General features: G+C 38.8%; 1 protein-coding gene across 4 annotated transcripts in view; it reads right to left on the bottom strand.

The window, feature by feature from the left end:
• Positions 1–20,566, bottom strand: part of LOC122870734 (zeta-sarcoglycan-like) — a 42,370-nt gene extending 21,804 nt beyond the window's left edge. For 2 of the 4 annotated variants that reach the window (XM_044185140.1, XM_044185141.1), the window contains exons 1-4: positions 20,185–20,566; positions 13,071–13,265; positions 7,858–7,998; positions 7,604–7,705 (exon numbers count right to left, since the gene is read on the bottom strand). In XM_044185140.1, coding sequence (XP_044041075.1) covers positions 7,604–7,705; positions 7,858–7,998; positions 13,071–13,265; positions 20,185–20,223 — 477 coding nt within the window. In that variant the 5' untranslated portion in view covers positions 20,224–20,566. Of the gene's footprint in view, positions 1–7,603; positions 7,706–7,857; positions 7,999–13,070; positions 13,266–18,954; positions 19,074–20,184 lie in introns of all 4 variants that reach the window. The other 2 variants (XM_044185142.1, XM_044185143.1) reach the window with 2 other exon arrangements.
• Positions 20,567–22,778: the final 2,212 nt, after the last annotated feature.

Raw genomic sequence — 22,778 nt, 5'->3', positions numbered from 1 at the left:
TATCCCTTTAAAGAGTTTATAGGTGTTAAACTGTTTCCTGAGGGGCCATGACTGAGACGCTGTTGCTCTCCTCAATACTTCTTTGGGATCACATAAAAAGGCTTTTTAGTCACTGCGCCTGTTGAGGAAGGTCAAGTGCAGATCAGAGTAAATGCACATAAATGGAGCCTGTTGTTGAAGGTGCAGTGGGCCCCATCAGACTGAAAAATTACCATGGCTGTTGTAAGGCAAAGGATGCTTCCCTGCATACAATGAATAACATCACAGCCGAAAGCAAGAGCACAGCACACTGCTTCGATGAAATGGTTTAAAACAAAGCAACCCCATATGATGGTACTATCTTTCTGTGAGTATAAAATAAAATGCAGGCATTTAAAGCATAGATAAAGAGCTCAGGGTTTAACTGTAATCCTAACCAAATATTTGCATAAAAATATTTCAATTTTAATTATATTTGATTGTTGTGCTAGAAGCTAATTTGCATACTGAGCTGAACAAGTAAATATAATGAAGAAAACATGTCATAAGTTGAAAAGGTACGCTTATCATGTTTTAATTTCCTCATTCAAATATCAAATCTTGCAGGAAGGCTCTTTGCATGCAGGGTACAGGCTGTTTTGGAACATGTTTGCAGGCATATTTAATATTTTTCATATTAAAAAGGCCCATGTATTTCAGTGTAATACTGTTAGCCAAATTAAATTGGTTTTAGCAAACTCAGTTTGAAGGCTGTTCAGATCTCTGAGGCACTGCTGCAGTTTGCTCCGAAAAGCTTTGATTTAAAACTGTGAGTTAAACAAGTGGACGACTTCAGCCCTCATCAGCAGACTAGAATTCAGAACTGGTGCTTAGAATCATCTTTGTCATGCATCTCCAATTCAAGTAGGTGAGACTCGGTGAGGGAAGTTTCACCCCAATAAAGATACACCTGCATCTGATGCTATTTATAGATCAGCCAGGGTCCCCAGAGACAATAACGAGAGCCAGCAGTCTGAACAGCAGAGATTTGATAAACTGTATCTGGGCACTATGTTACCTAATACAATGTTTTTCAGAATGAGGTGCAATTTCAGAGTTTTCACTTGATTTCAAATTGCAATAATAGTGTCATACTAAAAATAATAGAATAATATGAATACAACTGTATCAAGAGTTAAATGTTAAGATAATCACAAGTGGCCCTAACTATCTTATTATAACAATGCATATTTTGGCCTATACCAATTTACACATTGTGTTCATCACAGGCTTTATTATAATTTGCAAGGATTTTATATGATTTAGGGAGGCTTTGATATGTTTTTTTTTTTTAATAAAGCAAAAGACTGTAACTGCTCACATGTCCAGAGACAGTAGAGTTGTCAAATTTCACCTCTGTGGTAACGTCACTAATGGGGTGACCAGTCAGCAATGTTCCTAGAAGCCGAAACTGGGGGGGGTCCCCACAGAATTCAGCCATTTTAATATAGAAATGGACCGGCCCTCTGCCTCCTTTTATGTCATCCTACTGTTTGCATCAGTGGGCTTTAACCTTGTGCAATCGAATAAAAAGCCAAGGCTGCAGGCTGAACACACTAGCAGCTGATTTTCATTCAAGAAGAGAGGAAGAACTAATCAGTGAAATCAGCTATTGTAGTTCTTAACATAAATAAAACGGTCCATGATTGAAATTCACTGGAATACATCCATTTACAAAACACTAAAAACAACAAATCTGAGTGGACTGACCACTCTGCTAAAGATATATCACAGCTGCTCATCAAATCTAATTTGACCTCTGTTGTCCTTAAGCAGCAGCAGACATTATTACCCTAATGCAAGTGAAAAGCAGGAGCTATTCCAAGACAAATCGCTAAAACCAAAACTTGTCTCCTTTGTGCACTCCTTTCAAGTGTTTGCAGAAAATCTACCAGAAATCAAAACAATTACAGGGTCTTTCTCATGAAACCATTTAGTAATATAGTAAAATATCATTATAAAGATAACAGTGTTCTCTACCTTGCTACCTACCTCGTATTTTATTGCATTTTCTGCTGAATTTCTCATTACTGCAATGCGTCCAGCTCTATCTAAATGTATGTTATGTTGTAGAATTTACACAGAGTAAAATGAAAATATTCTGAAAAGAATAAATGGATGTTCTACTAGATGTTTTCAAATGACACAAATAATTAACTGAATATTCATGTATAATAATGAAAAAATAGTGTCCATGACTGATGTTTTCATCCTCCGCGACATTTTTGAAGGACTGCTTACACACTGCTTACAGAATTTTAAAGAAAGTTTGATTTTGAATGAAGCAACATAACTGTCAGTACCTTCAAGATGTCAGACTGCGTACACGACAATAGTGATTATCATTACCAATACAGGTAGTTTTCCACATGTAGAAAAATTTTAAGATTTAAAATTTTCTATGAAAATATATTTCATTAATGTTTAATTATGTACATTGAGTAAAAAATTGCTTAGTCATCATGGCTTCTTTATTGTTAGCAAAAAGCCTATGCCCTCATACCATGTCTATAGGAAGTCAGTACCCTAGACTGTGATGGTTACCGCCATACAAAAGCCATGTGCACCCTACCTCCAAGTTGATCTCATTACTAGGAAGCAGAGGGCCATTTAACCCCCTGGAGTACGGGTAACTCATTTTCTACTAGTGCATTATCCTGCTCATACCACAGCTACCTTGCCAAAGAAATTAATCCACAATTGTTTTGAAGTTTAGAAACAACTGTATATGAGACACAACCAATCAACATTGGGGGGAAAAAATAGTACCTGCTCCAAAATGAACTGGACTACTCCCATGAATTAGAAGTGTATTTATAAATTTGTTTGATATTTTAGCTGTGCGCAAATTCTACACATCTGTTCTTGTTAGCATGGTTGTTCAGAATTAATGTACCCCCACGTGACAAATATTGAAAAATCAGAATGTGGCATTTGCCCTAGGTGGTCAGTAATTTTTCAGTGCCGTGGTAAAATGGTTAACGTGTTTTTAGCACATGTTCTAATGAAGCACTGCAAAATGAAATTGATTGAACTTGAATCCATGATTGTGCCAATATTATCTCATTTATTAAGTTTTTAGCCATACCTCAGTCTTAGTTATATCATCATTACTGAAATCATCAACTTCATATCCGAAACCTATGTATCGTTACTGCAACAGTTGTTCATTTAGGCTAATGTTTAATTTAATGGAGAAAAATAGTAGCTAGCTTTTAAATGCATTTACAGAATCTATACGTTATGTTCTTTAAGGTTTGCCACATCATTTTGAAAATATGTCAGGTTTCAATGAAATATAAAAAATATTAGGTTGTGCGGAAGGTGTTACGATAATGAGAGAAATCAGTCAAAATAAATAAATAAATATATATATAATTTCAGAGTTTTAAGTAATTGTGCATAAAAATGTGAAAATGTATTAACTTTCCTAATTGTCTTGACATTCAGACCGTTGTGGTAATGACATTTTTAAGGACTTGTTTTGGAAAATATGTTCAAAAAGGTGTTAAATTGTCAGTAAATGTTTTTAAATTAACACAAACACTTCAGACCTAGTTATTTATGCCTAAAAAGGAAATTTGTTGATGCAAGTCTTTTTAAATATTTCATGAAATCTGTGACAGCCACACTAAAGCCTCACAGACAACATATTTGTCTTTGAACAAGCATTTTTTGATCCACCCTGTTTTAAGTTTGTGTGTGAGGAAAGTGAAAGCGGTAAGAAATGCCTGCCAAAACATTTGTTTTCACAAACACTCGAAGTTATGAATGCAACGTTCCTCTGTCAGGTGAAATTTCAAGTAGGATGCAGATTTCAAACCTGAAATTACAGCCACTTTGTTGCTTTCAGGCGGGTGAAATTTCAAGTGTCGAACTGATTTCACATGCCTGAAATTATAGTAGTATTGTGGCTTTTAAAGGTGTAGTCGGAGCTGTTGTGTGGCAATCATATGCTTGAAATTTCAAGTGTAAACTGGATTTCAAAGTTCTGATATTATAGTCGTCCTGTGGAATCTTTTTCATGGTTCTCATATTGGCCTCTTTTTACCATAACAATTCAAGTGTGTGTGTGTGAGTGTGTGTGTGTGTGTGTGTGCCCTCTGTAAAAGCTGACAGGCGGATAGATGGATGGATGATAGATAGACAGACATGCATAGGGGAAGCCCCCAGGGTGAGGAAAAATAATATACAGAATATTCCATCCATCCATCCATCTGCCTGTCAACTTTGACAGACAGCTTGGCACAGGTATAACTGAAAGCTGCTGCAAAAAGAGGCCAACATTAGTCACACATATTAAAACAATCATAATATTAGGTGTCTATAGTCCAATATACACTTGAACCTTCAAGCAGGAGTGCCACACAATGCCCATCATTTCAGATGTGAAAGCAACAATGGGGCTCTAATTTTTAAGTGTTTGAAATCAACGCTGCACTTGAAATTTCACCTGCCAGAGGCACACTGTTACCAAATCAGAAGTTTGGAGAGGCAGTTATGACCGCCTGGGTTCACACACTGCGGTGCACAGCAGTCAGGTAATGTGAAGCATCAACACTAAGGCACTGGAGCCTGCACTTTGACACCATAGTGTGGAAAATACAGTATATTTTATATATATATATATATATATATATATATATATATATATATATATATATAGTGTCTAGTCTTATCATTTAAAACTTAATTATATATTAATCAATTAATTGTTTTAATATAAACAATATTATGATAATACATTTTTAAAATATTATTATACAGTGTATCATGATTAGTATTAACCCATAATACTCAACAGGGGATTCTTGGTCAGATTCTCTCTGTTCTAACAAAAATGTTGTAAAAAATAAGACCAAACTTCTCTCACTTCCGCACTGCTTGCATACTGTAATATTTCCCTGTAAAAAGTTTCAGAGCAACAGAGCGTCCCCATAACCGTAGTAACTCACTGTCACTCCTGCCTGCCCACACGGTGCGAGAGGAGAGGGAGAGACACTGCTGCCAGAAGACCCACTGACTCGTCTGTCTGTGCGCTGTCAGTGTCCTCTTTTCTTGCCATTATCAGTTATAAATTTGTTTTTCACTGCGTGGGAAAATGGATGTGTGGTGTGAGAGCCTGTGAAAAGTGTCAATTGAGTAAGTCTCACGATCAGTGCGTAAGAGTTGACAATCCTGTGGATAACGCTAGTAAAAATGCTAAACTAACTCACCAACCAGCTAGGGTTCAACTTCTTTGGCGCTGGCTGCAGGCGTGCTTAACGCAGCTGCTGTGTTGGACTTGGCTTTCAGGCTATCAAACACGGTACACTCTTCAGGTTTTAGATATATTTTGTGTTTGACCAGGTGTTTCCTCAGGTTAGACGTGTTACCCTAGCCAGCTTTGCATGTAGCATTACAGCAAGTGTTGTCTGAGTTTTGAAAAGTGTAAACCACACTTGCGACCACTTTCGGCTCACCATTGCCCTGACTCACTGTGACTGTGTGTGTGTGATCATGATAGTAATCAAAATAATAATCAAATTGATGTTCAATGCTACTGTATACTGTTATGTATTAAATGAGAAAAAACTCTTCACATATCTAAAACAACTAAGACATACAAAGTAAAATTTATTTGAAATACAATAAAAAATGTGCTCAATAAAATACAATACAATTTCACTATATGGCTTCATTATATTGTTTTTTTTTATATTTTTGGATATTTACATTTATTTATTAATGTATTTATTACCTGTGTCTCTTATAGTTGTCAAGCTTATAGCCTTTGATTGCTTTTAGCTTTGTGATTAACAGTGTCTTTCCTTTCTTCCCCTTTTTATTGTGTGTATATTTGTTGACCTGGGTGGTAAACTGCTGCATATAATTGCTCCTTGCAGCGATATATAAAGTGGTATTGAATTGAAAGTTACATTATTGCCAAATATCAAATCAAATGGTCTGTAATACTGAATATCTGCAAATTACAAATACATAAAAAATATGCATCATAACAACATACATGTCTGTGCAGAAAAGTGTGGGAAAAGGGTGAAAATCCATATTTTAACCTGTAAAAATATCTACAGAGCATCACAGAACAGGGTTTTTTTTTTTTTAGTTTGGCAAGGATTGCAACCGGTGTAAAGCATATGTGCAAAGTTACCAGCTCTCATTACACAACATGCTACTGAGAGCGCTGATTTAAGGGGCTCCTTAGCCTGTAATTTGCTGCCAGCTATCAGAGTTCCTGCCAAAAACACTGCAGGAGCTATTTCCACTTGGTATTCACAGATTATGGCTTCAGTCACTGATGAAGATTCAAAGCAAAAGTAAAACTAAAGCTACTTTGAGTTCAGCCTTGACAACAGCTTGGACTCAGCGAACATATAAAAAATAATCATACTATATTTAACTTTAAGATATCTGTGGTGCACTACAGAGGTCACTGTTGTTCGTGGTAATGGCTTATTGATCAATGGTGGTTATCTGACTGAAGAACAGCACTGTGGTGTAAACTCATTGGATAACCATAATCCCCACTCTTGCAGTGCTTGACATATTTCCTCAGGTGAGAAATATCGAGTGACCCACAGAGATTTTTGTCCTGCAAATATCTCTGGTGCCAGTAGATAAGGGGGCTACTGCACAGCATGTCTGTAAAACAAGACAGTAAAAATGTCTGCAGGTGGTATTGCACCGGGGAATGAAATATTGGCTTTGTCCAATGTTGGGCTCGGGCGTCTGCTGTGGCCTTGAGGTGTTTGTTATTGCTAACCACGCGACTGTTATATTTAAATGAACATTTAGCTCCGACTAGAACATCAAAGAGCAAGAGTGGGCAATTCCAAGTTGTTTCTCAATCTGCTGTGGCAAATTGTACCCACTATCGAGCCACTTCCTCCATCGATGCCCCTCAAAAATCAAATTTACATGGAACCCCAGCTTCCAGTGCTTGAAATTGCTTTCTGCACCATGTCTAATCACTGAAAAAGGGGATGATCCAACTGAGCGTCTGTGATTCGTGTGGGAGAAGGAAATTTGGATCAACTTTACACTGTAGCTGTGTTGGTTAATCTACGGAAGATCAAAGAGGAGAAAGGGGAGAGAGGAAGTAGAAGAGGAGAATTTATGGCGTGGGCTTGATTGGAAATCCAGCGGGGGGGGACTCTGGTCCCTCTGTAATCGTCTGTAATCTCCTGTGGGGTTGTATGTGGCCTGAGAGGAGCCGTGAGGCAGCCTATTACCCATCTCCTGCCGATGGGAGGCCCTGATAGTACTGTTGAAGGATGACAGGAAATGAGGAGTAGGAGAGGGGCACAGAACAGAGAGAGAAAGAGTGCAATCTCTCCTATCCAGTCACAAATATAAGGTAACATCAAAGTATCATCAAGTCAGAGCTCAGAGGGAAGTTGGCCTTTGTTGTTAATGAATTGATCATAACTTCCTCAACACTGAGATCTATACCAGCTTGTCTGCTGCTTTGGAGATATTTTCACATGCTTTTCAGTTGATGGCCAGTTATTCCTAGTTCATCAGTGCTACAGAGTATTGATCAACAGGCAAGTTGAAGTTCTTGAGAGCAAAGGGAGCAACTTACACTTCTGGACTGGATCTCATTCACATAGAGAGGCAGGAGAAACTCAGAGATTCCCTCCAGGTGAATCCCATCCTGCTTCAACTGAAGGTTCCCCATTCCATCCTGAAACAAAATCATGATCATCAGTGATGTTGTGACGAGCAGTGCTGATTTTCCTGGTTTGATTCAAAAGAATTATAGCTTCCCAAATGCATAAAAAAATGTAATCCTGCTGTCACTGAACTGCATTAGGAAAAGCAGAAGCTGCTGCGTACCAGACAGGCCGGTGGATGGGCAGCAGTGCTGAGTGACAGGGAGGAAGTAGGACATGACATCGAGGTGACAATGCCACAGACATTCAGTGGTGTCAGGGTGACAGGCTGCATGCAGTGGGAGGCCGACTGAGGAGAACCAGGCTAATGTGGCAATTGAGGTGAATGTTGAGGAGACTCATGAAAATGACAAAAGAAAGTAACAGACGGTCATGCAGATTTACATGTATACATGTACTGTTGCTTACATTATTCAAATTATTATTATTATTATTATAGTGGTGGTAGTAGTAGTAATAATTAAAAATGTATTTTTTCACAACTAAGCTGATTTAATATCAGCCAGACATGACCAATCCACATTAAACACAGTTTTCTCATCAATATCATTGTAAAACTCTGTTTCCACAATCAGTTGCATTCACTCAGTCACAGCAGGCCGCCGACTAAAGCCATCCCTGGCCTCATGTCACCTTATATAAAATGATCCAAATGAGATTTAAATTTTGGAAAAAGGGAGCAATGATATCGGATCGTTACTTGGCATCGGCAGATATCTGGTTTTGAGGTATCAGAATTGATATTGGGAAAGAAAAAGTTGACAAAATCCTGATTAAATCCAACTTGCAGAAGCCAGCCTTAAAAAAGGACAATACCAGAATACTTTCAGGTTTTAGTTCCTTAACAACAAATTTCTAAATGCAGGCTGTAGTTTTAGATTATTGGATGTATATTTCCTACTAGACATTGGTTTGCATTCATTTCTGTGCAGTACAAAAATCAGTTAGCGGGCTCCTGAAAGTTGTGTATCCATCACCGTCAGCATCAAGTCTGTGTTGATTTTCATTAAAGATTTATTGCAGCCTGGTAATTGCAGTTTTAGTGCATATTGATTTTAAATGTCTGCAGTGAATTACCTCATGATTATAATGTAACTTTGACAAAAGTTAACGCAGACTTGATGTTCACTGTGATGAATTCAACAATTCAAGCAAGAGTTAAGAGTCTGCTACTTTATTTTCATTTTGTACACGACATGAATGGAAGGCAATGGCTGCCTGGACAGTGGGGAAAATAGCAGCAGCATGGTTTAAAAAATGGCTAGTTGTGATTTGTAGTAAAATGTGCAAAACTCGCTGATATGGTCCTTTAATAACTTATGAGCAGAGTTTTCCCATAATTATTTTAGTCTGGAAACCTGGATCACTCAGCTGGGTGTTCTTGGCTCTCCAAACTTGCGAACCCCGTCAATCGAGCTTTTTCACAGCAGATGTTTTGGCTTGTCATAGCAGGAAAAGCACAGGTGTAATTGACAATAGCTAAATTTCATTTAGGTGATTTTAAGATGCTGGCTCACTTTATGGAACTGAGCCATTGTTAACAAAATTAGTTTCACTTGTGCTTTTCCAGGTATATATATATATATATATATATATATATATATATATATATATATATATATAAAAAAAAAAGATCTCACAAAATGAGCACTTAAACTTTGTGCATCTTTAGTGTGTGTGTGTGGGCGTGTGTGTAACTAAAGTCCAACCAATAAGTCATTACAACTTTTCAACAGTCCCGCCTTTCAGCTTGTCCTGTAAAATCATGCTGCCTTTCTCTCAATAGCTAATAGCCTATGTTTACATTTAAGATTGGTCCATCACTGTCCTGTTTCAACATCATGTTTTAAAAATATAAATGAAGCATGATTCTGCAACTTCACTGCATAGTTTTCACCTCACGATTATATTATACAGGACCTGATTTGGGTGGTAGATTATTCAGTAGAAATTGGACATGGTTTTTTATAAGTGAAGTTTGAGGGCAGCTTTGTGAAGATGTGTGTGAACAGATGGACCCTGAGGGATGTGTTTGAATGAGTCCATAGTGCTAGCAGCACAAATGGATGGAGATAGTGAATTATAGAGGCAGAGTACAGCGAGGAGAGCTCCATCATACATGGAAGAGAGCCAGGACTGGGGACAGACAGGAAGACAAAGTCAGAGGAGCGGAGGAGGTGGGTGGGGCAGTGGAGTTCTTTGTATGTCAGCAGCTAGACGTTAAAGTCACTCCTGTGCTGAAGTGGAGGTGATGTGGTGGGTGTGAAGAGTTCAGTACAAGCAGCCGTCAGTCAGACGAGTAGGTGAGAGGCAGGACAAACAGGAGGGCGTTACGACAGTCCAGTCGTGATGCTCTGAAAGCCTGGATTAGTTCCTTAGCATCAGTGAAAGAAAAATGAACAGATACAGGTGATGTCTCTGAGGTGGAAAAATGACAACTAGAAGGTGTTTAAAAGGAAAGTGTAGAACCACCCAAGGTTACTCTATTGTCCTTAACAAGCAGGCATAAGTTTTGGAGTTGCTTTGTGAATGATGTGGATCTGCCTTGTCGCAGTTGGGTTTTACAAGGCTGTATGCCAAGTTTTGATCCAGTGCAGAGGATGAAGGGTCAAAGGTTGTGCAGATACAGATCAAGTTTAAAACTTCATCCAGACAAAACTCAACAAAAATGAAAAGAGCCCACATGACAGATTTTTCAGACCAGTGAAAAAGTCAGGAAGGAATGAGTCACATCTTTTCCTGCAAACATCCAGGTGTTTTTCTGAAATGTATTCTGTCCCCAAAGATGGGAAACAGTAATGGATGGACTGTGTATGGTTATTGAGCAGGAATTAGCAGTGGAGGTAGCACTTAAAGCACATAAATATGCATTCCATGTTTATTAATGCTGCCAAAGACATTATGTGGTCACTGTTACTTTGTTGTCTTTTTGCATGATATCTCAAAATCTTAGGAACACATTTCTGTTCATTTTGATGGACAAACTATTTACTTGTACTGTGATGTCTTAGATTTCTTAGCCAAATACCTTTTTTAAAAAGCCATGCATATGAAAGTAACAGACTGATTTAAAGCAGAACTCTACACTACACTTTACTTTTTACACATGAAAAGGTTAGTTTACTAGTTATGGGGGTTACTACTCAGCCTGTAGAAAACAGTTGTGTTATGTCTTTTGTGGCTCTGGAGGAGCTTTCTAGAGTCTGAGAAAATAACCCTAGGGACTTTTTAATATGGGTGCATTCACTCGATGTTGGCAAAATGAGAAGAACAAAAAAACCAAAAAAACCAATCTTTATTCTGAGTTGGGAAGGTTCATGCATTATTCCAAGATGGTTAGCCCTCGTTCTAACCTTGTAGTCACATCAGATAAATAGCCTGAATTAGCTACTTTAGTTGTTTAAGGTATGTATTTGTAGCAGTTTGTTACCAAGTGAAACCAGATACAAACAAACAGTGTATAGCTCCTACAAAATGAGCTGAATCAATTGCATTAGTGTTAATATCTTATTTTATTTTGATGTAACTGCCAGCGGTGGTACACTAAAACTAACACATCAACTTACTAAACTATATATTAAGTTTTAAAATACAAACTGCCTTAACATGTAAATATCATCCATCATTAACATGAACGTATTTTTCCCCCACTCGGTTGTTTATAATTTGTAAAATACAGTTAATACGATGTTATATTAAACTGTAATAACAAGCAATGTGTGAAATTTACCAGGCAGGGAGGGTCTAACAATAAGATAACAATAAGATACTATTTGTTGCAGTGTTGTAAGTGTAGGATCCAGCATTTTTGGCCAGCTTGACCAATAGTTGACTAAAAGTTAGGGTATCTCGACCACTGATGCTTCAACTTTGACTTTTTTTTTTCCAGTGACAAACTCAGCCACTCAAAATTGATACCAAATAATTAATACCCATACGGAGTGTAGTTTGGCACGTGTTTGCTTATTGAGTCCTTAGAGATGGGAAGCAGCAAAGTACATTTTCTGGAGTGACACCAACAGCACTGATAAGGTCTTTTACTCATGAAACAGATTGATGGGAGGCGAAGGAGTAGAGGAGTGATAGCAGTAGTCAGGGGATGCATCCATCACAGAGGGGGGGATGCTGCCATTGTGTGTTTCTTGACAAAATGGTAAATTGTGTGCATTGTCCCTGGAAATGTCACAGGAGCTCGTCTCATGTGTCCGTTTGGTTTTCGTTTGAGATTAACACATTCTGTGTCAGCCCGTCCTGCTGCCAAGTCCAAATCCAGATGAGACAAAGAAAACAACATGAGAGATGGTGCCACATTTCAAATGGGCCTGCATGAATAAATTCTTCCACTAAGGCTTTGTATTGAGGTTGAAACAGAGAAAGAAAGAAAACCATTACACTTGAACTGAGTAGGCCTGTCACGATAACTAGTTTTGTTGGACAATATATTGTCACAGCAATAATTGCGATAAATGATATTATTGTCATTTTCAGGGAATTAATTTGCATCGCATTCATTTGCATAAAGGTTGTCTGCGGCATGGGAGAGATAAGGTAGATAGAGAAATTAATAGCCAAATAATCAAACTCACTACAGGGACATTGTATTTTGAGATAAAAAAGTTGTTTAAAAAAATCTACCGAGGGAGAAGCTCAAACTAACTAAATATTTACAAAATCAAATGAACTATTTACATATTTACAAGCTAATAGGAACACTCTAATCCAGAGATCTGGAGAGAAAGAGTGAGAGAGAAGCTCAAACCTGCCTGCCCTATACGCCACACCTACTGACTGTCTGCACAAGGTGCAAGAGGAGAGTCAAGACCCTGACAGAAGAGCCAAGGACTGCAACTCTGAGCAGCATGCATGGGAATGAATTACAATATAATATATGAATATATTTATCGCCTTTCATGGTCTGAATGGGTCGCTAAATCTGTCGCGCCCCAAGTCTTATAATGGTAGGGAAAACCCTGCTGTTTATTCCGGCATCATGTTGGATAAAATGTTGGTGTTCTTATGTAAACAAACACATGTAAACACAACGGGCAATATCGAGGTCAGCAAAAATGATAGAGGTCATGGCCATATCTCGTAAGATAAGTCGATAACGTAATTATCGCGACATGTCTAGAACTGAGTACAGTAAAATCGATTAATTGATAAACTCTTCCTTAAAAAAGGTCCTGTATACAAGATTTTGAACATTAATATAGCAGCAAACAGCTATTTGCTATGTAAAGATATAGTGGAGTAATGGAATCCTGAGTTGTCATCCGAGCTTCTCTGATCTTTGGTTTGATAGCCAAACAACTGACATCAATTCACTTTAAGTTATTAAATATAAAGTTATTTTGGACGATGCCGTGCTGTACTCACCACTGAGAAATTCATGACCTTCATGATCCAGACAGTGAGGGCCAGGTTTACTATCATAGTGACCAGGAGCAGCAGCAGAAAGAAATAGAGACATCTTTTCCTCCAGCCATACAGGCCCACTGGGGAGACGGCATCGCAGCCTGGTCGCTGGAGGTGCAGGGACTGGGACGCGAGGATAAACTGCTCCTGGGTAATCTGGAAAACACACACACACGCACGCGCGCGCACACACACACACACACACACACACACACACACACACAGACACAGGAGTCTCTATGTTAGCTGGCTGTCAAGAATATATTCACTCCACAGAAGCAATCACATATTCTAAGTGGTTATTACCTTGCAAGCACCACTAAAAATGACTCTGGGCTAAGGCATGGCTGTGTAATTCTGCAAATTTTGAAAAGTGGTGCTACTACATAAAAAACAAAAGGTGAGAGCATGACATGAATGTAAGCTGGAGTATTACTACAGCCTGAAACATCCATGCTTGGTAATTAAATAGAGTGAGAAAGGGATATTTAGATCTGTAGGAACAGATTTTTTTAACATTTTGAATGAGCTTTGCAGAATGATTTTGGGAAAATGACTATTTTCCGTTGTTTGCAACTTTTGTAATGACATACCTGGGCACACCGGCCCTACACACTTTTAGAAATGGAATCAGTAGCAGAGTAATTCATCAAGCTCTTTGCCTAAAAGACAAGGTCATTTGGGTGACTTTATTTTATTAAAAGAGATACCAAATCAGAGTGCTCACTCTGAAAAAAAACCCCACAAGGTGGTGTGTTTTATTCCACTGCAGGAAAGGGGACTCATCACTCAAGTTAGCGATCATTTGGGGAATAACATGCCCAGAAGTGGAAAAGCTCTTAAATGGCATATTTACACTTCTTAAGTCAATAAGCAGAAATCTGCAGCCAAATCGAGACACTAATGAACTAGGCTAATCATAGCGATTAATGTAAGTTACAGTCCTGAAAAACAAGGTCCTTGACATTTCTGCTTGTATTTATGTACTTTACAATGAAATTTCATTTGTATGGATTTAATAACATGTCACAGCTTTGTTTATAAATGCTAATTACTTGTTGACATTTTGTCAAACTGGATCCCTGTGTTCACAAAGAAAGTCACCATGAGTGACAACTTCCTGCAGCTGACCTGTTTACCGCTCCCCTCTGGCTAAGATCTTTATAATGTTACTGCCCTTCACCATTTCACAGGAAAATATTTCAAATGCTACATGCACTAAGCAGCCTAAGTGCGCTATGTCCAGCAGAAGATGTGAAACTAACAGGCAGTCAAGTGCGTGACTTACATAAATGATATCTCTAAACCCCAGTCTTCACATATGAAATTTCACATTATGAACAAATTACCGGTTGCTTTTCTTCCACTCTAATAATGAAAACAGGAGGTGGATTATAAGACAAAGGAGGACTTTGGTACCAGAGAAATGTTCTCCAGTCTGGCTTAGTAGCCGAGTGCCTGCCAGCCACTGAGAAGCTGCTACATGCGAGCTCTGATCTGAGATCAGAGAGGATGATGTCTGTCAAGTGTGGTCGTCCAGGCGAGGGCGAGCAGTTGCTGTTCTCCAGCCGATCGTGACTGCGGGCTGACAGTGTGAAACTCCCCATCACAGGGTGCGAGGCTGGCTGAGCTCTAAACTGCTCTGTTCAGCTGTTGTTGGGACGAATTCATACTGAGGCGGCCTGCCTTCACACTGTCTTGCATAGATAATGAATAAAGCAGAGAGTCTGCTCGTACAAACCAAGATAAAATGCCCAGCAGCAGCAGAGTGTTTCATTATGTCCAATTATGTCAAAGACTTTTTTACAAGTTCCTCATACTTCCAAGGAGCAACTATTAATTTATTATGCCAGTATAAAATGCTTCATTGCATGAAACACACATCTATAATTGACACACCTGGGCACAGTTTTCCTCAGAGGGACCCCAGAAGTGTAAGGCATACAAGCATAACTCAAGTCAGAATCCATGCCCCACATGCTTTATTCACACTCATCATGTCATTAGCATTGGACACTGATGGCAGGTATCATTAGATTGTATGTTTTCCTGACAGGCTCTCATTAACTGTGGCGAAGCAAGCAAAGACTCTTTAACTCAGGACATTTTCCAAGAGGAACTAAATTACTTGTCCAATGTTTATATAGTGGCAGAAACTATCTTTTGTGCTCTTCTTTACCTCCTCAGTTCAGATATAGCTGCACTTAACGTGCTTACAGAAGGAGCGATGCTTCAGAAAGCGTCTGTTTTAACAACAGGGACACAGGAATCTCAGCCTGTGATGGTACTTATTATTGTTGCAAGAAATCAATATCTCTTACAAGGACGAACAGTTGATGCATTTTAGTGCTTATGTGGTGTGGCTGGTAAAAGGCTGGAGCCAGAAATAGGCATATGTCCTTCAGGCTGTCCAGGAATTCATAGAAACACCTGCATTTTCAGACATTAACGCAGAAGCCTTTACTTTGTGGCTGCAACACAAGACTATTTTCATTATTGATTTATCTGCTGATTAATTGATAATAAAAATAATTACTACAATCACTGTGACCAGTCAAACCTACTTAAAAGAATAAAATCAAAACTGCTTTTGATCGAGCATTTTACTGAAATTTCAGTTGTTTCAAATTTTACAAAGCCACCAAAATATAATGTCTGTGTCTGTGCACTGAAGCCTATATTTCCAAATCGTTCCCGTCATTGAAACCATTCCTTGGAAGGGCATGAATAACAATCTCTCTCTAAACCAGAACAATAATAACACAGGGTAACGCACTTCAAATATGGCATCTAACAAGAGTCTTCCACAGCCTTACCACTGCCTCACAACTTAATCCACTCTTTAAGTGACTGTTTCCTTGGATGAGCAGTTTAGGTCACGTCTGCCAGCGGTGGCAGATGTCTCACAAATGGATGTTGCGACTTTGCGGCAAATACAAATGACCCACATCGCTGGCCTAGAAATGTCAGTGATTCCAATTTAACCAGCGATACAGCTGAGGGACAAGAGCATTATGAGAGGTGCTTACACAAAGGCTGAATATAAACTCTCAATGCAGTGTCAGAAGACTTTTTTACAACAACTTTGCACAACGTTGGAAGATGCCTGACACACAGCGCTCAGTTAAACCACATACTGAATTACTACAGATTATCTTTGAGACACTTCTAACATCCTTACTCTTAACAGGAATAGAAAACATTGAAATCACACCAAGAAAAACAGTTTAAAACTAGTCTTTTAGCCTACAGCCATGCACCTGCTGGACACATTCAGTCTATTTTCACATCACTGTTGCTAGGGGAAACTTCAGCACTTGTAATTTCTATGGCAACCCACTGTTCCCAACACTAGTGGATCCTGTGATTTCTTTGCAAGAGTTTTAATGCATATATTACCCTCGGTCGAGTCATGCCTCCTAAAGCTCGGTTATTCACAGAGCAAATGGAGGAGTGCATAGTGGCTGGCGTTTTGTCAATCTGTCATTTCAGCATGCCGGTCACAGCTGACTCTCACCTCTCACAAACACGCTGGACTGGACTGATCGAGATGTCCAACTGCAGCGGGCGCGAGAAACAACTTTGACTTTTAAGAAACAAAATAGTGATTACAAAGCAAGCTGTGCTGCAGGCACTTCACACTGTTCAATCAGCTTTAGTAGGTCTGAGAATTAACACTTTATATCCAAAGCATTGCAAGTGACTGTAAAATTAGTGTCCACATTGTGGGTATGACCAAACTGTTCAAATAATAATTTTGCACTTTTAACATAGCAACTACAGAAACAGTCCTGATAATTAGAAAATAGCAGCAGTGGTCAGTTAAAGGCCACTGCAGGGACAGATGGAGGCTTAAGAGTTGGCAGCTATGATACAACTGTCTGGGGCCGGACAATAAATAAGTATAAATCATTTACCAACCTTAATATACTCATATTGCAATTTTCAGTAAAGAATCCCATATAATTAAACTGAGAATAGTTACAACAACCAATGACATCTCAACCTGGAAATTCAATTAACTAATCAGCCCAAGCCCAGGCCAAAATCTTGACCTGGACAGACTGTTACTAATTTGAACAAACAAATCAGAAATGAGCCATTACAAGGAAGGAAATAACATGCACTGATGTATTTAAAAAACATGTTAGTTATTGTGATATACTGTATATTTGAAGTCATATCGTCCAGCCCAGTGGTTCCCAACCTGGGGTAGGACCCCCCCCACAAGGAGTCACGAGACGAATCTAAGGGGTCACAAGATAATTAGTTGGGTAGGATTTGGTTAATTACATCCAACACGTGATGGAAAGTTAGTGTTTTGCACTCGAGTGGCCGAAAACAACGCCTAAGCTTAAATAATGTAAGTGATAACGTTGACAACAACCATATGTATGTGCGCGAGTCTGGGACTGAGAATAATTCAACTCTCAAACTTCCAATCAAAAAGTGTCTGAAGATCATTTTTCTCTCCACTCAGACAACCAAGATGAGAACACTTTTTCCAGTCCAACAATTATTCTGTCTGCAACCATCATCCAAAACGGCTTGTTTAGGCCCAGTCGTGCAGTTCTATCTATGATGAAATTATCAAGATATGTTCTAGTACGCTCGAGACAAATGTCAACAGATTATCACAAATAGATGGGTCTGAAATCTACTCAAAGCTACAGATGGTTTACCACCTACAGTCCTGATTACGTGTAGTTCCTATTAATAGAAACTAAACACCTACTCAGTAACTTGCTTCTCTAAGGTACAATAAGCTATAAAAACTGCTATCGCTGTAGATCTGTAGTGGATTTGTTGCACAACCATATTTGTCTTTGTATCTGCTACTTCATCAATCCCTTTCAAGTTTTTGCTGAGATCTGTGTCACTTTTCTTTTTGATGGGGGTCCTCAGAGCTTTGACTACAGACGTTACAGCTGGCCAGCAATTACCCAGTAGTCCCTCCCCACAGCCAGCATGCCTCATCTTCACCAATTAAGTAGATGGTGATATTCTACATGCTGTTTTGATCAAACAGTGACTTGCTGCAGCAAGCAGCAAAATGCAGCTGAGAAGCCCCTAATGAAAGAAAATGAGACATTATTAATGCTTCATAATCTTAATCAGCAAATCGAGCGCTCTCTCACTCAGTGGTGCCACAGGAGTCCCACAGGGCCGCCTCAGCTGGAGGTAAGAAAACATTTGAGATGCACTAATGACTGTAAAGCTTGTGCTAATCCATCCTGCATTCGAACACTGCACAACCGCTGAAGCAGCAACGGGGAAAAGGGATGGACACAATCATGCTACAAGTCTGACATACAGTATTAAAGCACCTATTTATTTAACTTCTGTGGGCTTTTCAGATTGACAGAAAGCCCAATCAAAGAGACAGAGAAGCCTGAATGCACATCTGTAACTGGGGAAAGCCAATTATACTTCTCAAATGTGCAACTCAATGCACTGATTTCGTTGATGTGACAATCAAGCATGTGGGTGAGGGTGCTGCTGCCAATAGTTGCTCCGCTTGGATGCGAAATCCAATTTTTGTGGCTCTGTCATGGAGGAGTTACAATAGCAGTGGAGCTCATCAATGCCTTCATCTTTTGCTGCATCGTTGCCCGTTATGGATGGATGGCAGTGTACTTCCTTCAACTGAAAGCAACAAGGTAACCCCACTGTAAGCACGAGACCGGCGGGGATCGGAGATCTCCAATAAGTCCGGCACAATAAAAAGGTTGCAGCTGTTCAAAAAGAGCACGCAAGCCAACAAGACTGAACATCACAGACGGAAGACGCAGCCCTGCTTTTGAAAAATATTTGCACTTGGCAACACAAAAAGTGGGCAACAAACCTCGCTGGCATGCTGCACCTCTGATCTTTGCATCATTTATTAATGTGGAGAGCAGGTTTTGTTAAGTCTCTGTATGTTTTGCACCTCTGTCAGTTCCTTCCTCAGTGTTGATGATGACTCTGGCAGGGGGAGAGAAGACGACAAAATGCTGATGTAAACAGACAGACACTTCTCCACAGTACACTAGCTTTCCTTGCTAATCCCTAGCAAATCCTTGGAGAGCCAACGGGGCCATTTTGGACAGCACCCCATAGGCGTCATTTGCATTCATCAGTCGAACGCACAGGGGGAAGTGCCAGACTGAACGCAGCATTATCAAAAACAAACCAACAAATTTATGATGTCACAAAGCATCCTGAACAAAGCCTGTTTTAATTACAGAAGATAGTGGATTCTTACACTTTTAAATCACCTTCCTAGAGTAAAAACAAAAGCACATTAAAGATGACAAATTAGCTGAGACTTGTCTCTAAGTGGGAAGTGCTGGATCAGCTCAGAGCCAGTGTGAGCAAGAGTGATTTCTTGACTGATAAGCGTGACCCAACCACTAAGCCCAGAGCTGTGTGTGTTTGTGTGTGTGCCAATGGATGGATGGACAGCCAAACAGTAGCTCTGCTGTGTGGGTTTCTGACACCAAGCTGCTTTTTTGCACTGCAGCACGGAGACGAGATGCACATACTGTATACCCAGGGGTTACTGCCTCCCCTGCTAGACCGGAATGATAATGAGAAACCATGCAGGCAGAATATGCATAGGCTACATTACTGTGATTCTTGAAGAGGAGAATGCATAGACTATGAGGTATAGTGCAAAAGGGAGATATGGAAAGAACTCCAGGCAGGCTTCCTGAGGTGTTTGAGCACTGGTTAGTGGTTATTAATCATCATGTTGCTGCCCGGAGAGATATGCAACCACTGCAAGACACAGTTTACATTCATCTTTAATTAGCTAGGATTTTAATGGAACAACTTAAGTGCACCTGTTGCAGAGAGGACTCATGAGAAACTTGAGTTTGGACTGCTGAAAAAAACAATACAATACCTAGATAAATAATTCATAACTAGCCTAGTTATGAAGTTCTAACTAGTCCTGTAAAGCAAGGTTGATAAAACTCACTTTCCTGTTGCATAATGTGACGTTCGTGTCAAACTATTACCCATAAAGCTACAAACTTGTCTGTTTCAATTAAAATGACATCAAACACGCACTTTTTCACCATTGTTAGCTTACCTTCAGCGTCTCTATGTCGAGAGTAGCCGACTGCTCCATGTTACAGTCTCATTTGTCACAGTTACATATTTCCACAAAGTTGAAACAAGCTAAACGCACGAGACGAAACGGCTGCGCGAGCTAGCTGCGCTTCTTCACCCCCACTCAGAAAAAGACATCCATATCCAATGATTTTAGGCACGTGGAGGTTTTTTAACTAACGTTACATATTAACAGCACTTTCAATATATTTTTAAGCCGTATTATGAACCTTTGCTTGTGTTCAAACAGGCTACCATCTAATTAAGATACGCGGGCGCAGGTGCTCCCGCCCGCTGCTCACTTTTCGTTCAACGAGCCGATGAGACGATTCGCTCTCCTTCAAAACTCAGCCACCGTCAACTTCGACAGATGGAGGAATTATACTTCCGCTGGGGAATTTCAAAATAAAGGTCATGACGCTGCGCAGACACGCATCTCTACTATATTACTTTTTCTGGGATGTTATTGTTTTAAACAGTGGTGGGATAAGTTACTCAAGTAATGTAATTAACTACAATTTTCAGGTACTTTACTTGATAATTTCCATTTTATGCTGCTTTATACTCCACTGCATTTTGGAAGCAAATGTTGTACTTTTTACTGCACTACATTTGACAGCTTTAGTCACTAGTTACTTTGCTTTAGATTATCAATACAATATATAACTCAACTAATAAATTTTGATATATTATTATAGATTAAGCTACCTTGCAGTATATAAAGTAATTCATTTTTCTGCTCTGTTTCTGCTCTTGTCACATAAAAGTAGGGGAGTAAAATTTACAATATCTTCCTTTGAAATGTAGAAGTAGAAGTATATAGTAGCATTTAATATAATAATAAGTACATGTACTAAACAATACTAATAGGACGGTCAGAGATCTGTCAAGTACAGTTTTTACATGCCCACAAGATCCTGAGAAGTCTAATTGGGCAAAATATGTGAAAACATCTGTGTGCAAACATAAATGTGTGAAGGGGCTTTAGCTTAATATCCAATATAAAGAGGGTTGTTTGGTTTAGCACTATCAGCAAGAATTTCATGGGCCTTCTGGCACAATTTGGCCGCGAGTGGTCAGATTTCACATCAACAGTCATCCTGGTCTAAGACTAGTATTTTTTTTAAATCGAATTTGAATTTGTATAACCAGTTAAACAGAATTAATAAATACATTTGACACAAGACTGTACCCAAAATGTCAACACATATTCAAGGCCGTATAGTAAGTGGTAGGCTAATAGTATTTATTTATTTTTGGTCACACATGGCAAAGTGTATATTTTATTCTGAAAACACGGCATTGTTAAATTTCCTGTTTTTATCATAGTGAAGTCTGGTTGACTTGACCCAATTCAACTCACAGAAGGGAATGCATTGGCTACAAGAACTATTTAAAACAGGGTTATGCGACCAGAGTTAGCAGCAACAGGGGTCACTCTTATTATCACATCAGGGGAAAACTCTCACTGACTCATTTGGATGCAATATACTGGTTCATTTGACCATCATTGAACACAAATAAACACATTTTCTTAGTAAATGTTAAGCAATTACCACGAGAAACTTACATACAAGTCTCTGGAGGAATAAAGCGGTATGATTTTCCTCCAAAAAGCACATACAGTAAATGTAACTGGCTTATTCTACAGCTCCATCTGTTTCCATTCATTGGTAGTTGATGCATCCTGCAGGAGACATGGCAACACTGCAATAAGAGTAAAAGGTGTATTATATCAATCAGTTGATGCTGGTCAGAGAGTAAATTATATGGCGTTTACCCATCGACATCGTGAAAACACAAAATTCTTACATTTTTAAGACAGTAGCCGAGACACTGAGAGAAAACACAAAAAGGGATGGCTTTTCAAGAAAAAACAATAAACACACAAAACAAAAACCTAAACTGATGTTACAGTATATACAGTAGCTCTACTATTCACCTCGACACAGAATCCAGTCTGTTCCTCTTACACACTCAGTAGTGGAAGAAGTACTCAGATCTTTCACTTAAGTAACCGTAGTAATACCACAGTGTAGAAATGTGTATTAGGATCAAAATATACTTAAAGTACCAAAAGTCAAAAGTTCTCATTATGCAGAGTGGGCCATTTCAGAATCAGATATATTATAGAATTAAAATTATTGATGCATTAATGTGTTCATTACTTTAATGTTACAGCTGGTAAAGGTGGGGATCATTTTAATTGCGTTATATACTGCTGGGTATCTTAATTTATAATAATATATCATAATGAATTTGTTCATTATATTGTGTATTAATAATTTTAATATGTAAAGTAGCTACTAACTAAAGCTGTCAAATAAATGCAGAGGAGTGAAAAGTACAATATTTCCCTGTGAAATGTAGTGGAGTAGCATAAATAATAATGTGTTAATAATAATAATAATAATAATAATAATAATAATAATAATATAGTAGCATCAAATACTAAAGAGTTTCCCCTCGGGGATCAATAAAGTATTTCTGATTCTGAATAGAAATACTCAAGTAAAGTACAAGTGCCTCAAAATGGTCCTTAGTTACTTTCCACCGCTGTATACGCTGTATATT

Source organism: Siniperca chuatsi, linkage group LG22, assembly GCF_020085105.1.
Source record: "Siniperca chuatsi isolate FFG_IHB_CAS linkage group LG22, ASM2008510v1, whole genome shotgun sequence".
Classification (NCBI taxonomy): Eukaryota; Metazoa; Chordata; class Actinopteri; order Centrarchiformes; family Sinipercidae; genus Siniperca; species Siniperca chuatsi.
This window is presented reverse-complemented; position numbering and strand designations above follow the sequence as displayed.